Source organism: Mercenaria mercenaria, chromosome 14 (assembly GCF_021730395.1).
Source record: "Mercenaria mercenaria strain notata chromosome 14, MADL_Memer_1, whole genome shotgun sequence".
Lineage (NCBI taxonomy): Eukaryota > Metazoa > Mollusca > Bivalvia > Venerida > Veneridae > Mercenaria > Mercenaria mercenaria.
This window is the reverse complement of record NC_069374.1, coordinates 55,855,366-55,873,324: the sequence shown is the minus strand read 5'-3', so window position 1 is coordinate 55,873,324 and position 17,959 is coordinate 55,855,366. Positions and strand designations below refer to the sequence as shown.

Sequence of the window (17,959 nt, the reverse complement as noted above, 5' to 3'; positions counted from 1 at the left end):
AACTATTTTTGGGAGCATTACCTTTATATTATTGCATATAACTATTCATCCTGAATGTATGTAGGTCATTTCATCCACACCCCCTCATTTATTCCCTCACCCCTAAAAAGTCTGATAAAGGCCCCTGTGCTTAACTGTCCTATCTTGTTATTTAAGTAATTTATCAATCAAGATCTCGACCTCCATATAATACAAACAGTCTCCTTGTCAATTTGACAATACCACTGCCGATTCATTTGTGGAGGTTAATATTGGAAAGTAGTCTTTTAATAAGCATGGGTAGGTAAACTAACCACTATTATATAACTTAAAATGGCTAACATTAAAAAAACAGAATTTCTAATTCTTGAAAGCAGTTTTTCCTCTGGCTTGACCAAGAATTTTCTTTAATAGTAGCAATAGAGGAAGTAATGCAATGGTTACCATAATCGGCCGATTATAGGGCGCACTCGTGTATAGGACGCAGTGAAAAAATATCAGCAGAATTCTGGAAAAATGCTTATACCCACTTATCACTTAATCGAATTCATGTTTGTCCGAAATTCGCTATAGTTTCTATGAACTCGCTTTTTTTTGTTAAATCATTGTCGATGTTTTTGCATGCTGTGGCAAGTATTTAAATTGAAAAGCATAAACTCTGTGTAAGCATAAACTGCCGTATCCTCCGAACACTCCGGGAATATTGACGCCAATGAAACCGGAAGTACACTTTGGCACATGGCGGTAAAATGACGTAATTTTAAGACTGGTTTGCATTTTGTTTTGAACATTACAGATCAGCAACTATGATCATATTGGATCAGTCTAAAATGTCACATGCACATGTTTACAATTGCCTCCGGGTATGATTAAACGGTTAATTATTTGCAGATTGTGACAGTAGGTGTGAGATAAGTAATGCCTTGGGTGTGAATTCTCGATGAACAAGAGGATTATAGACATCTATCAAAATTATGTTTGAAGATTAGATAATCGATTTCTAGGGTACCTGATATGGAGTATTTTAATGCAAAATGTGTGAAAACACGACAGGAAAGTTTTACACAGGTCTTGTTAAAAACTTAATGATCAGTTACAGAAATGCGTTGTAAAATATATTTTAATGAAAAACATCATTTATTTATCTTAAGATTTTACGTGAGCTCTAAATTTTACATTTTATACCAAAGTAATTTAAGACGCCAAGTCCCGATACCAGCTATTAGCTATGCCCAAGTCATTGGTATTTACTCCCCTTGAATTCTCTTCAATATAAAGGTACGCGGGGTAAACAAAGATCGATTTTCTTATTTTGAGTTAAGGGAAATGTTTTGTCTTTTTCTATCCACATATTATATAGGACACATCAGTCCTTCGAGACCAGAATCTCGTAAAAAAATGTGCGTCTTATATTCGTAGGTTGATGGTAGATTGGTCAAGTATGATTGATATTCCTAGGCACAACCACTATGCTGACGAGTTTCAATCTTGGATCAGACTACATCATAGCACCACAAATTACAGTCAAAGAGCGTATTGTTTGTTCTAATAGGCTACAGAAAATATATATAATATTATACAAGGTAAAGGTGAAGTATTTGCTTGTTACAAAGTCAGTCGTTTTGAAAGTGTTGGCCATTTTTAATCATGAAATATGTTTGCCTTGTAAATACTCACCTTCCAAATCCTTTCTTCTAATACCAGGTATCAGGTAAGAAGGTAATTGCTCACCAGTTCTCTAATAACTGGTGGCTCACCAACTGGCAATCCATGGAGATTCAAACCTTCGACCTCCTGTTCCTCAGGCATATACCTTAACAGCTAAGCTACGTTGTACAATATATGGGAAAACCAACATAGTGGCTTTGCGACCAGCATGGATCCAGACCAGCCTGCGCATCCAAGCAGTCTGGTCAGGATCCATGCTGTTCGTTAACGGTTTCTCTAATTGCTATAGGCTTTGAAAGCGAACAGCATGGATCCTGACCAGACTGCGTGGATGCGCAGGCTGGTCTGGATCCATGCTGCTCGCAAAGCCACTATGTTGGTTTTCCCATGGCACGGCTCATATATTATACATGCTCTTACCTCCTTTTCTATCTGAAGTATTTTTGTAGTAAGAAAGGGTTCTATAGAAGGTAGCAGGTTACAGTGTATATCTGCTATATTCAGTTTGGCTGCTATTGCCGACACAAACCCTACACTGCCTTGTCGTATCCACATACCCTGCAAGTATACATTCATTCATTCATTCATTCTATTAGCATTATACATTGAATCTTAAGTCATACCAACACAGTTCTGATCATAGTATTGCAAAACTCAAGCTTTGATGATGGAGAAAGACCTCCAGTACCATCCAGTCATATTTTTAGGCATGGGCGGACTTAAAATTTGTCCTTTAACTTGAACAGACTGTAAATAAACATGCTTTTTGTAATGGCCCAGTAATGGATCCAAGGTCTGTTAAACTGGCCAGATGCAAATCATGCATTGATTATGAAACCCATGTTTATTCATAATTTATTACAAGATAAGTTTTAATAGTTTCCAATAAAATAATTGTCAATAAAATAGCTTGCATGCCTAGAAAAAATATAATTTTCAAAATGCTGAAAGTAACGTAAAGTAACGTGCCCCAAGAATATAAAACTGAACTTAACTTTTAGCCTGCTGGCAGCAAGTGATTCTGCCTTTGCGGCCAGTGCAGACCAAGATCTGCTTACACATCAGTGCAGTCTGATCATGGTCTGCACTGTTTGCTATTCAGTCAGTAAATTTTCAGTGAACTCCCCTTTGAATAAAAAATGGTATTGCCCAAATTGAATGATAGACCAGTCTATTTTAGAAATTTAGCAGGGTCAGGGTTAAAGAGACCATACTACATGATTAAATCTTGCCACTGGTCAATGACACAATAAGAATAGCCAATATATTATGTACTTACAGGATGAGCTAGAAGTGGCACTACAATCTTCACAAAGTAGTGTAACATCTGTTTCTGTAGAAGGCCCAGCTCAGTCAGCGACTTGAGAGCTCCCAAACTCTTGTGAACAATAAACTCCTCCTGATCTGATAAACCCTGAAAAAAAACAGGATATTTGGAAACAAGTCAGGACCATATATATAAAAGTATGTATGTAATGAAAACAACTATGTTTGTTAGCAGTGGTTTTTCGCATCTTTGCAACAATTAAATCACATTTCTCACTTTTCATGCATTCTACTAGAGATAATTTAAAGAACATAAAATATAATTTACAATAAACTAGATCCCTATCAGAAACTAGAAATGTGTCCACTGGACGCGAAACCCCAGGTGCACAACTGCACATGCTGACCAACATTCCTGCAAACTTTGGTGACTCTAGGTCAAATACATTTGGAGCTAGGCGTGACACAACACTAAAATGTCCAATTTTTACAAAGTCAGGGGCCATAACTCCTACACAACAGAATGAATCCGGGTGCGAAACTCCAGGTGCACAACTACACATGCTGACCAACATTCCTGTAAATTTTTGTGACTCTACGTCAAATACTTTTGGAGTTAGGCACAACACAACATTCTCGGAAGGACAGGCGGACGGAAGGACAAGGGCAAATCTATATGCACCCCCCCAAAGTTGGGGCATAAAAATGGATACTAAAGCACAACATGTAAGCTATAAGTTAGTGTGAGGAACGAAACAAGCTGGTGTACTGTTGAGAAAGGTTGAAGTTAAGGGTTGGCAGAAGTTAGAAGTTAGAGATAGGGTATGAGATATAATAAGAAACAACTTATGATATATGACTGTTTAAAAGAATACTAGTAAAGTGAATTTGAGAAGAAGGACATACAACTTTAACCAACACTTAAAAAATTTGACCCCAATGGCCTTGACCTTTGTCCCTGACCCTTAACAAAATAATGCCTGCCCCATGCCAACACTAATCCTCATTTGAGGTTTGATAATTATAGCAAATTTGACTGCATTGGACTTACCTTTGTCCCTGACTCTAAACAAAATGATGTCTGCCCCTTACCAACACTAATTCTCATTTGAGGTTTGATAATTATTGCAGTAGCATTTATTATAATAAGGAATTGAAGCTTGAAATAAAACTTTAACCCATGCTATTACTGTACCTCAACCATGTGAACCTGACCTCTGGGGTACCAGACCCATTAACAATCTGCCTCTTACCAAGACCAACTATTATGTTGACTTTAATCATAATTTGGCCTGTAGTTAACCCTTAGCTTGCTGGCAGCAAGTGATTCTGCCTTTGCAACCAGTGCAGACCAAGATCAGCCTGCACATCCGTGCAGTCTGATCATGGTCTGCACTGTTCGCTATTCAGTCAGTATATTTTAGGTAAGCACCCCTTAACAGTTAATAATATTGTCCAAGTTGAAAGATGGACAAGTTCATTATAGAAATTTAGCAGGGTAAGAGTTAAGAAGAAACTGAGAAGCTTGCCATGAAACTATAACCTAATACCACAGGGACAATGATACCACAGGGACAGTGGCTCTGGAGTGAGTACAATCCAATCTCCTTATTCTTTGAAAATTCAAGCTTGAAACTGCTTACATTTTTTTAATTTCTAAGCAGCCAAGATGTACAAAAGGGAGGTAATAATAACTTCAGGAACATGTACTTTTATTGAGTTGCTTCTAAATATTACAATTTATTTACTGAAATCTTTGACTAATGTAATAAAAACATTCTTATATTCAAGCATAATAGAACAATACAACACTTAATCTTATGTTAAAAACTCTTATTAAGTTGTATTAAGTGCCCAATGATTTTGAATATGTGTAAGTCAGCTTTAAGAGTTTGAACGACCAAAACTGTATTGAACACCTTAAAGACTATACAGATATGTTTATATGAAAGTTACTACTTCACTTACCTGTTACGTCTACACGCATACTAGTATATGATAGCTGGAAGTTTAACCCGACCTGTAAAATCCATATGGATTTTGAACTCAACTCTTTTTATAGTGAGATGAACATGTCATCTGTGACACAATCGGTCTGACAACACTGGAAAAAAACAGAACACTTACTTGTTCCAAAAGAGGTTTCACAATTTCTGAGCTCTGCCAGCCGACATAAGCTGCTATTCCAACAATATTGTCAAAGAATGCTCCACGTAAATGCCAGTCAGCCTATGTAAAGAACAAAGTCTTTTAGTTTATCATATATTAATTTCACACATTTTTCCAAGTGTTATTATAACAGTAGCTTGATATGTAATGTTCAATTCACCTAAAGCAGATTTCACAAAGCTTGGGTCTTGAGGCAAGAATGTATCGAGTCAAACTCCAAGAAGTGATTATCATCCCTAGTGCTGTATTAAATTATTAATCACTATATATGCACAAATACGATATTATTTTATTATAAACAATATTATTTTCTTATTTTCAACTGTATTTTTATCTTATTAATTATACTAATAGTATAATACATCTTTTGAAGATACTCAGAACAATTTCAATAAGTAACAAGAGCTGTCCGTAAGACAGCGTGCTCCACTATTCGGGGATTTGACAGTAAAATGAATATATGTCTAAATAACAGGCTGGTAACATTGCCCGATCGGGCTTTCGACATAAAAACTAACATTTCTGGAAAAATAATGAAGATATTTCCTTCAGTTTTGGTCCATTTATTAAACAGAACATATGATACAAATAAAGATAAAAATAACTTGGTTGCCCTTAGTTTTGGTAGAATTATTTCCTGTTTTCATATTTTTATGACGCATAATTTTTGAAGTCCAAAAAAAATATGTTCTAATGTTAAGCTTTAACAAACAAGAGCACCGCCTTGCGGGTGCTGACGCTCATCTGATTTTTTTTGTGTAATAGAAATATTGTCCTACCCATGATTTTCTAAGTCTAAAAAGGGCCAATATTCTTGCAAAAAGCAGGATAGAGTTATGTTTCTTGATGTACAGTGTCCACTTATGATGGTGAAAAACTGTTGCAAGTTTTAAAGCAATACCTTTGATAGTTTATGAGAAAAGTTGACTTAAACATAATATTCAACCAAGAAAATGATTTTTCTAAGTCCAAAAGGGGCAATAATTATTGCAAAAAGCAGGATGGAGTTATGTTGCTTGCTGTACAGGGTCAGCTTATGATGATGAACAAGAGTTGCAAGTTTTAAAGCAATAGCTTTGATAGTTTAAGAGAAAAAGTTGACCTAAATATAAAACTTAACCAAGAAATCTGATATTTTCTAAGTCCAAAAGGGGCCATAAATCTTGCAAAAAGCAGGATGGAGTTATGTTTCTTGCTGTACAGGGTCAGCTTATGATGGTGAACAAGTGTTGCAAGTTTTAAAGCAATAACTTTGATAGTTTAGGATAAAAGCTGACCTAAACATAAAACTTAACCAAGAAAACTGATTTTCTAAGTCCAAAAGGGGCAATAATTTTTGCAAAAAGCAAGATGGAGTTATGTTTCTTGATGTACAGGGTCTGCTCATGATGGTGAACAAGTATTCCAAGTTTCAAAGCAACAGCTTTGATAGTTTAGGAGAAAAGTTGACCTAAACATAAAACTTAACCAAGAAATCTGATATTTTCTAAGTACAAAAGGGGCCATAAATCTTGCAAAAAGCAAGATGGAGTTATGTTTCTTGCTATACAGGGTCAGCTTATGATGGTGAACAAGTATTCCAAGTTTCAAAGCAATAGCTTTGATAGTTTAGGAGAAAAGCTGACCTAAACATAAAACTTAACCAGGCAACGCCGACGCCGACGCCGACAACCGCTCAAGTGATGACAATAACTCATCATTTTTTTTCAAAAAATCAGATGAGCTAAAAAGGGTTCAATGGCTTTCTAATGCTGTAAATTATTGCGCTAGTACATAAATGTATATATTTTACTGTGCTCTCACTTACAACATTATAGAGAAATGTAAGTTGTGAAAAAAATGTTCATATATCTGCACTAGAAACAAAGTATTAACCCTAAATATATAGAATAAAGGTATTGGCGCAAAAGTTTGGAGCCATAGAAAGCCATAGAGCCCTTTTCTGTTTTAAACATTGCATTAAAACATAATTTTTTTAGACTTCAAAAATTATGCATAATAAAAATCTGAAAAAGGGAAGTAATTCTAACAAAACTGAAGACAACAAAGTTATTTCTATCTTAATATGCATCACATGTTATGTTTAATAAATGGACCAAGTCTGAAAGAAATATCTTCATTATTTTTCAAGAAATATTACTTTTTATGTCGAAAGCCTGATCGGGCAATGTTACCAGCCTGAATAAGAGACCTCTACTTTAAAAGGAAGATACAACAAGGGGCAAGGGGCATAATTCCATCAAATACACTAATTTGAGTATTAGGATTGTTAAACCACATGCAGATGATGATGATAAAGATATATTTTGAGTTTCAAGTCATTATCTTATATAGTACCAAAGTTATGTCCAGAAAACAAAGTTTGTAAAAAATTTAAGAATAAAAGTGGCATAATTCATTCAAAAATACAAATCAGAGTTATGGGGATTGTTACACATATGCAGATGATGATGATAAAGATACATTTATCTTATATTGCATTAAAGTTACTAAGTATCCAGAAAGCGAAGATTGCAAAAAAGTCTAAGTACAAAAGGGGCATAATTCTGTCAAAAACACAATTAGAGTTATAGGGTATGTAGCCACACATGCGGATGATTATAAACAAATACTTTTAATTTCAAGTCATTATCTTTTAAAGTACCAAAGACATGTCTATAAATGAAGCTTTTGAAAAAATTTAACATGAAAATAATTCAAAGTATAACTCCTTGGTGACCTTGACCTTGGGTATAATGGGCCCAGCCCCTACACATATGTTGGAAAATGTTTATGTGAACTTACAGTATGATATAAGCAAAAGAAACAAAGATATGACAGAAAAACAAAGGTTGCCGAAAATCTTTAACTTAAAAAATAACCTAAGTATAACACCTTGGTGACCTTGACCTTGGATATAATGGGCCCAGTCCCTATACATACTTTGTCTGTATGCTGGACAATGTTTATGTGAAGTTAGAGTAAGATATAAGCAATAGTAACAAAGGTATGACAGAAAAACAAAGGTTGCCAAAAAACTTTAACCTTAAAAATAACCTAAGTATAACACCTTGGTGACCTTGACCTTGGGTATAATTGGGCTCAGCCCCTATATATACTTTGTTTGTATACTGGACAATGTTTATGTGAAGTTACAGTAAGATATAAGCAATAGTAACAAAGATATGACAGAAAAAACAAAGGTTGCCGAAAAACTTTAACCTTAAAAATAACCTAAGTATAATAGCTTGGTGACCTTGACCTTGGGTATAATGGGCTCAGTCCCTACACATACATTGTTTGTATACTTGACAGTGTTTATGTGAAGTTACAGTAAGATATAAGCAATAGTAACAAAGATATGACAGAAAAACAAAGGTTGCCGAAAAACTTTAACCAAGAAGGGTCACGCCGACGCCGGGGCGAGTAGTATAGCCTCCTTATTCTCCGAATAGTGGAGCTAAGAATTGTATCAAATAAGAGCACCGCAAAGCCAAGCAATATATGCCCAAAGGTATCTTTAATTATAAGTTAGGTACTGTTGTGATTACAGACAAACTCATATTAAATAGTCAAGGGTGTGACACAACCTGACTGTTTATAATACATGTGACTACTAGTCAATAAGACAAGTTGAAATTAGAATAAAATGTCCATTTTGGAAGATAACTGACTGGCTGATACAAGTGATTGCTAATGCAGGTTTGACTTTATAGTAAATAAGATGAGCCGTACCATGAGAAATCCAACACAGTGCATTTGCAACCAGCATGGATACAGACCAGCCTGCACATCTGCGCAGTCTGGTCAGGATCCATCCTGTTCACTTTCAAAGCCTACTGCAATTAGAGAAACCGTTAGCGAACAGCATGGATCCTGACCAGACTGCACTGTTTGACCAATCATATAACGTTAATGATCTTCTGCAGTTTTTATCACACTTTGGCCAAGTGCATATGAACATTTTTACACTTACTTATGTTTACTGAGTGCTTAACACATGTTAGATTATCACTGGAGGTACTTTCAAATTAGATTTTCATGTACTCAAAGATAGTTATTTCAGCATAAGTATAAATCTGATACACTTAGCCACTGAAATTATGTGAGTACATGAACTATTGTGATTTTTTTGTTATTGTTGAGTTAAACGTCGCACCGACACAAGACTAGTACAGGTCATATGGCAACTTTTCAGCTTTGATGGTGGATGAAGACCCCAGGTGCCCCTCTGTGCATTATTTCATCACGAGCGGTCACCTGGGTAGCCAACTGGATGGCTTCCTCACATGAAGAATTCAACACCCCAAGTGAGGCTTGAACCCACATCGATTAGGGGCAAGTGATTTGAAGTCAACAGCCTTAAACAGGCCACGGAGTCCCCAAACTATTGTGTTATATGTTATATTACCTATTAAAATTTGCATTAACAATATTATTATCTATGTTGAAGAAATTTTATAATGATGCTTCAGACCAAGTTTAATGAAGATCAGTCAAGCAGTTCCTTAGAAGTTGTTATTTTTACTTTTAGCCCTAACAGCCCCTATCTGAAAAAAGTTTGATGAGGATATCATTATGATGCTACAAACCTTGTTTGACGAAGATTCATCCAGCAACTCATGAAAAGAAATCATTTAAAGGCATTTCTAATTTTAGCTCTAGCGACCCCAAAAATTGGAAGATGACCTTATAATGATGCTACTGGTGTAGTTAATTTGATGAAGATCCATCTAGCGGTTCATGAGAAGTTCGGCAAAGTTTTCCTTTTTTAGCTCTGACGGCCCCTAAAAAGGGCAAAGGTGAATCATTTGAACAAACTTGACAGAGGTCCATGCCAGGATGCTAGGACTTAGTTTGGTACAATTCTGATCAGTAGTTTCAGGAGATAATGTTTAAGTGAAAATGTTGACACAGGATGATGGACAGCACCCTGAACAAAGTTCAGGTGTAACTAAAAACAGTGCAAAAATTGTGTATCTCCAATTTAAAACATGAAATACACATTCTTAAGCAGCAGTTACACATGATTATATGAAACAATTTAAGACAGCGTAATTGGTGTGTATACATAAATTATGATATCACTTAGTTTCGTTTATCTTAGTTATTGTACAATTTAATTGATCTGTCAAAACATGTTCCCGGCTTTCATGTTAATCTTATATAGGCTCAAACAGAATATAATGAAAGCCGGATCAATTTTTTGACAGGTCAAATAACTTGGACAATATACAGTCGAAACTCGGTATGTCGAACTCGCTTACCTCGAAATTCTGCTTAAGTCGAAGAAATTTTCAAGTCCCGTCAAATTTCCTTCTTTACATATGTAATTCAACTCCGGTTACGTCAAAATTTGACTTACCGAGACTCTGGATATGTCGAAAGGGATTTTCAGTCCCGTTAGTAAAATTCAAGTGCACTGTAAACTCAAAAGGTCGAAGTGAGGAAAATATGCGATAAAATTTCACACATCTCACTGTGATTGTTGTTGGTTTTTAATACATGACCATGTTTATTGCCTAACCAGAGAGCTGCGATGCCGACATACCAAAGGTGCGGCGATAATCAAAGCGAGATGATGTCATACTTGTTTGCACGTGCCATAATTATAATTGTTAGATGTAAACATTAGATTTCTTAATCAGCGGTCATTTGTTTTTGAGACGTTATGAAAATTGCTTTTAATTTAAACTAATGAATTAATTAGTTTGAACAGCTGGGATCTTTGATAAGGGTTAATTAGAGGTAATCGCGATGAGAATCTATCAAAATTTACTTCTTGGCGAAATGTATCATTCGTTCAAAATGTCAGATCGAAATGCTGTCAATCCTTCGCGAGAGAAACGTGGTACAAAAAGGAACTTTGCTAAAAAGCATTTGAGGTTAGTATTATTTTCATTAGTGCCGACAGCGTATACACAGCATAATGGAAACAGCGTTTATTTTTCATTAAAACTTCTCATAACTAAACCAACTTTTATCATCATTTCGTCCATACGTCCCTTCTCATAACTCGAATTTCAGTTATCTCGAAATAAAAAGCACGGTCCCTTGAAATTCGAGATACCGAGTTTCGACTGTATTGCATTATCAGTTTATTTGCTTCAAGAGATGATAAATGTAACTGTTCAATTGTTACAATCATGTATTCTACTGATTACATCAGGTTGACGTTCTGATAAGAAATATAAATCTTAGTGAACTTCGTATTTAAAAGTAGGTGTAGATAGTGTACTGCTAGGATGAGTGCAAGGACTTGGCTAGACATTTTGTAAATATTTAAGTTCCTATGTAAGAATTGATAACTATTAGAATACTACAACCAATCCTCAGTGAAACTAGGACTGATCTTTGCAACGCAAAATGGCATCTGGAGGATTAATAAATACAAACCTACTTTCTGATGAAACCTTTGATTTCTTGTGTACAATGTGTAAACGTAAGGACAGAAACAGAGAAGCAGAGAGGTATTGTGTTGACTGCGATGATTACTATTGCTTATCCTGTGTCAAAGTTCACGAAGACGTTCCACCACTAACTAAGCACCAGATTTTAATCAAGAGCCAGTTTTTGCAAAGAACCAGCAAGACACCACCTATGTTACCCACAGAGAGATGTGAGAAACATGTTCACAAGTTGGTGGATATGTACTGTAATAACCACGACGATGTCTGCTGTGCTATATGTCTTGCTACTGACCATAGGTATATATAATAATTATTTCAATAGCTAATTTACAAATGTCACCTTGAAATTTATGATTTTCACTATCCATCAATTCAATAATTTCAGAACTTTAGCGTTTGCCTTTAATAAAATTCAGGAAGAGTTCCAGATCAGATCATCTAGGCTCAAAACCAAGGTCACTAAATCAGATCATAGAAAAACCTTATCACTATTCTATATTGGTAATGTATGGAGGGCAGAGGAAAGAGGTGGTGGGCATAAGCAGGCCAAGGGGACATAATACTGAGAATATAGCAAGAAATACAATGGTTATGTGTGTACAAGGGAGGAGTTTACTGAAGCCCTTTCTGGACAAGGGTCTGAATTAAAAAAAAAAAAAAATCTTGTTGTACCATCATATATTTCTCTGCCTGAACAGTATATGTATATATAAAACATTCCTTTGCTTTATAGGTCATGCCAAGATATCTTCTACATACCAGACTTTATCAAGAACAATACCAACATACCTACAGGAGATGACAAAAGCAGTCTAGAATTAACTATGAAAAAGGCAAACGAATATGAAGACAAACTTCAACATGAGAAACAACAACTGCTAGCAAACAAGGCAAATGCACTGGAAAACATTAGAACATCTACAGAAGAAATCACTGAAAGGCTAAATGAACTTAAAGAAAAATCTGTTTCTAATGTAGAAAGTGTATATAAAACATATACAAATGAAACAGAAAAGAAGATCAGTATGCTGCAATCAAACAAAACCAGAGTAAAGTCAGCTCAGGATAACATAGAATCTGCAGGAAACAACTTACCTCAAGTATTTGTAAGTAACAAAATAAAATCAAGAGCTGCCAATGCTCTTCAACAAGTTTTAGATGAAATCGACATCCTGAGTCCAGACAATATTCCAGAGTTCAGAGCTGATGAAAAAATACTGGGGCTATTAAATAAATTTGAAGGTCTGGGAAAGATAATAAAGAGACATGATAATACACATACAGCTACTCCTGATGTAGAAGGCAAGACTGCTAGGTATCTCACAGATGAGCATATATTTGCTTCAAACATGACTGCTGAAGATGGAGATGGGCTTGACACCGTAACAACTGAACATACTTCTAACATCAAAATAACAGCTGGAAGCAAGACAAAGAGCAATACTGCAACTGGAAACAAGGCTTCTAGAAAAGTTGCAGCGGAACAAGAGGTTTCAACAGCTACTGAGAAGACTGCTACATACAAAGAAAGAAACAAGAATGTTCTACTTCAAATCAAGGAAAAGAGTGTCTATTGTGTTAAAACGGAATCAGATCCAACTACCTGTGACATCAATAGTGTCTGCACCATGGAAGATGGTACAATAATACTGAGTGATTACTTCCACAAGAAACTGAAAAGTTTTGACTGTTCCATATATAAAATCAAAGACTCCTGTGATTTACCTCGACGACCTTGGCAAGTTTGTGCAATAAATCACCAAGAAGTTGCTGTCAGTCTTGCTGACAAACAAATTAGTTTCATCTTTGTTAGCAAAATGACAAAAATCAAGACAATACAAATGGATCATGATTGTTACGGACTATCGTATGCAAATGGTAATCTATATATTTCTGACAATGACACATCAGTTTATGTATATACATGTACCATGTCAGGAAGAAAGCTCAAGCAGTTCAGCAATGACTTATTTAAAAGTCAAAGTTTATTTGATAGATGGATACGTGTTAGTTTGAAAGGTCTTGCCGTCAATGAAGATGGCTCAAGAATTTATTTAACCCATCGTAGTAATGGACTGATTGTATTGGATGATAGTGGACAGATTGTCGGACATTATAATGACAAACAGTTAAATCTTGCATTTGGTTGTCACTTTATCACTGGTATGGGAGTGCTTGTATGCGGATTAGAATCGAACAATGTGTTGCAGTTTGGACCCTCTGGAGAGCTGATAGGAGAGATTCTGATGTCCGATGGGGGGAAATACACTTGCAAGACAGTTTGCTGTAATGAACAAATGTCTAAAATGATCGTATGCAGGGGCGATACAGACAACATTGAAATCTATGACCTTGTATAATCTAACAGAATATTATAAAATATTCTGAGCAATGTATGAAATACAAGTATATGGTTTCTTGCCTTTTTCATCTAGAAAATTGAAAGCATTAGGAACGACATTATTTCATATAGCCAAACTGACTGCGATTCAGCAGACTTACATTGTTCAAACAAACTGTCTTGTTGGTTTGGCTCCTGCAACGACAGAAGAGGTAAAGCAAATCATTCGAAAACTTCCAAACAAATCTGTGAACTTGACCCTTTACAAACATGTCTTTTGAAAAAAAGGTCTTGATGAGCTCTTGTCATTGATAACATTTTTTTTAACCTCATAAATACAATGGAATTAGGTTATCTACCAAGAGTTTAAAATTGCGAAAATAAGACCTCTGCTTAAAGAACCAGGTTTTAAACAAAATATTTTCAGAAACTACTGACCTATGTTCTTCCTCTCATTTAAAAAATCTTAGAAAAGGTAGTAGATGCACGTTTTGAACAGTATTTGAATGAAAATATGCTACACAAGGGACTGCAGTCTGCATACAGAAACTTTCATTCAACTAAGTCAGCCTTGATAAAGGCAAAGAATGACATCCTCACATCTCTCAATCAACAGTCCTTGTGCTACTCAATCTGTCTGCAGCTTTCGACAGAAATGACCTCCAAACACTGTTATACTAACTCAAACATCATACTGGTGTCGCAGACAAAACACTTGCATGGATGTCATCATATCTTATTGACCGCTTTCAAACTGCGTGCATTGATAGTGAGTTGTATATGCCTATTTTGATGAAAAGAAGAGTGCCCAAGGAATCAGTACTTGGTCTAAAGAACAATATCATGTACACTAAACCCACTGGTTCCATTATGCAGATGTCATGGACTTCTTCATTATTTCTATGCCAAAGACTCTCAATTATACCTGTCTTTTAAGTCCACAGAAACTGTGGCTAGAAGTGAGGCTTTGTGCCGCATTAAGAGCTGCCTGGCTGAAAGTCTCATGGATGCATTACAACATGCTGAAGCTCAATGCTAATAAAATGGAGGTGACCATGATGTATGGCAAACGCAGCTTTTTGTTCACTGCTCTGAAGCTTTGGAACTCCCTTCCCGTCAATACCAGGGAAGCTCACACGCTATTTAATGTACAACGCCAGTGAATATACTATGTGTAAAATTAGGCGTTTAATCAAATAAAGCAGTTTCAGTTTCAGTTTCAGCTGCTTTCAAAAGCCCGCTAAAACCCCACTTCTTTGTACAATATTTTGTTTACTGACAGGAACATTATTCTTTTCATAATACAGCGTAGAACAGTATTTGATCCTAGGGTCACTTAAATACTTTTATATATGTCTATATGCTTGTCGTACTTTTATCTGTATGTTCTACATTTGTGACTTTTGTTAATGTTGAATGCATATTTGTTTGTATTGTTTGCAATTTATTCTGTAAAGCACTTTTGAAAGTGTACATGTGCATTAAAAGTGTGCTATTTAAATGTGGTATAATAAATAAATAAATTAATATAATAAATATCATGAATAACTGGAAAAAATATGGTGTAAGAGCTTCCGACAGAAATATAAATAACAGAACATTAAGACTATACACTTAGCAACTACAAAACTGACCAAATTACCAAATGAGTTACTGCCACAACCCCATTTAAGTTTACACAGGCAATTCTAACAAACACAATCTTCAGTATGTTACACCAATGATGGATGTATGTTAATTACAACACTGATTATATTTAAAGCCGAGTTAGTCTTTTCGCGGCCTCCACTCTGCACAAACTGTGCTTTGTGGATACAGTCAAACTTGTATTTAACTGCCATGAGTCAGCAACACAATCTGGCTGCTTAAGACATGTTAAAATTAGAATATAATGTCAATTTGGAAAGTAAGTAGACTGGCTGCTCAGTATAGGTGACTTCTAATGTAGGTTCAACTGTATTCTGAAGAGCACCACAATACGAGCAATATATGCCCAAAGGTATGACCTTTGACCCCTTAGTGTGACCTTGATCTTGAAGCAAGTCATCCAAAACATGTGCTCTGCACGTTGTCTTGATGTGGTGAACATTTGTGCCAAGTTTCTTTAAAATCCTTCAAGCAGTTCAAGAGATAGAGAGCGGACATGAAACAAAGTCATATGACCTTTGACCCCTACGTGTGACCTTTACCTTGAAATAAGCCTTCCAAAACATAAGCTCTGCACATTGTCTCGATGTGTTGAACATTTGTGCCAAGTTTCTTTAAAATCCTTCAAGCGGTTCAAAAGCTACAGAGCGGGCACAAAATTTCAGACAGACAGACAGACGCCGGCGTGATAACATAATATGTCCCTTTGGGCATAATCATAATAAAGCTAGAAAAGAGAAGCTTTCTGAGATTATGAACCTTTATAAGAAATTAAAAGACGTTCTTTTATGTTGTCTTTTTAAGTTTTCATGTTACCTTTTTATGTTGTCTGTGAATGATAATGCATTTTTCTGTGTAGGTTAGGGTGAATTTTTGTTGGATAAAGAAAACATTTCTTTACCTTGACTTACATCAATAAGATCAATCATATAATCTTGATATTTTTCTGTTATTCAGATTTCAAGGGAAGTAACTCTAATGGTAGCAAATAATTCATACTAGAGTCATCTCGTCCTCATATCAATTCATAAACGATTTGCTCAACTTGTCTATGCAAGTACGCTATTAAACTGTAGCAAAGGACTGGCTAGAATTTATTATTATAATTTGCAAACAATAATGGTATCCAGGACCCGATCCCTATAGAAGTTTTTTACATTGCCATCCTGGGGTGGGTATGTTCGAATGGAATAGCTCTTAGATTTTCCAATGGTTGCACTACAAAGAGTTATTTTGGCATAAGTATAAATTTAACAAGAAAAAGAGTTACCAACGTCCCTTGCTTAGGGGCATTTTTCACAAAACATACTGCATACCAATACAAGATCTTTTAAGTAATAGGGCAACATACTAACAATGTACATAAGTCATATACAGTCAAACTTCATTAACTTGAACTTGGATACTGTGAAATCATTTTTATTTGCGTAGGACGAATTTTCGCGTATTCGCGCTAGGACCGATGCGCGAATTTAAAACCGCGCTAATATTATTTTTTTATAATATTTTCCCTTCCTTAAATTGAAAATGCGCGAATTTAAGCCCACGCGAATCAGTCCTTCTTCATGTTTGCGCGAAATTTCATGCCAGCGAATTTAAATGATTTCACAGTAATTCGTACACCATCCTTTTCTTGAACTCGTCATCAGGTCCAAGAAAAATCCCAGTATAATGAATTAAATTTTGTATAATCACTTGAACAAATGTTGATGGTTCCATCCAGTTCGAGTTTACAAAGTTCGACTGTAACAATATATCATATAATTCATGAAGACATTCCGAAGTTAGAAAATAACTGGCAAATGCTTTCAAATGCTATTACCTGTATTTTGATTTTATTTTAAAACTGGTAAGGAAAAAATAAATAAATGATATAATGAAATATTTCATATATTAAAGATAGCTTATGGCAGTAACGTCATTTTTTTCGCAATAATAGATTTTGATGAAATGTTCTGTATTACAAGATTATGCTATGATGTATTGAAAAATGAAATAAAAATACTAGGTCACCAGCACTGTTTCAGTTTTATTTGTCCTTAGATATGATGCTATTTTGAAAAAATTTCAAAATTTCAATATTCCTACCATGTGTTTCAGTAAAGTACAATAACTAGAATAAATTTGAAATCTAAGCATTTTTATAACAGAAAACAATATTTCTAGTGGAGACATGTACAGAGAAATTAAAAGAAATTGATTTTGTAAAAAAGAACAATAGTTGTTCAGCAGACCGATGGTTATTTTTTCATATTTTTGTCAATCTTAACTTGGTATTTCTGCTATGCTATTGAGTTTCACATAATAGAACTAAATCAAACTCTGCACCTGTATTTGCTTATGTCTACCTAATCTAAAACAAAAAGAAAATTTGTATGTCACATTTGCAGATTTGACTTAAATTAAATTACAACGCGGTTGGGTGTGGCATGCATTTATAGACCGCAGGTTTGTATGAAATATGTAATCAATTTCTATTTCAAACAATAGCATATATTTA

At 35.2% G+C, this 17,959-nt stretch overlaps 2 protein-coding genes across 2 annotated transcripts in view; one reads left to right on the top strand and one right to left on the bottom strand.

Annotated features, from left to right (window-relative positions):
• The window catches only part of LOC123527907 (phosphoinositide 3-kinase regulatory subunit 4-like), a 56,748-nt gene that overhangs the window by 29,057 nt on the left and 9,732 nt on the right, over window positions 1–17,959 (bottom strand). Inside the window, exons 6-8 of the mRNA XM_053522642.1 lie at window positions 5,041–5,142; window positions 2,927–3,061; window positions 2,068–2,205 (exon numbers count right to left, since the gene is read on the bottom strand). Coding sequence (XP_053378617.1) covers window positions 2,068–2,205; window positions 2,927–3,061; window positions 5,041–5,142 — 375 coding nt within the window. The remainder of the gene's footprint in view (window positions 1–2,067; window positions 2,206–2,926; window positions 3,062–5,040; window positions 5,143–17,959) is intronic.
• On the top strand, window positions 7,250–17,784 carry LOC128548511 (uncharacterized). Its single transcript, XM_053523563.1, has 2 exons — window positions 7,250–11,768; window positions 12,205–17,784. Exons 1-2 carry the CDS (start codon window positions 11,428–11,430, stop codon window positions 13,829–13,831), a joined length of 1,968 nt encoding a protein of 655 aa, XP_053379538.1. The 5' UTR covers window positions 7,250–11,427; the 3' UTR covers window positions 13,832–17,784.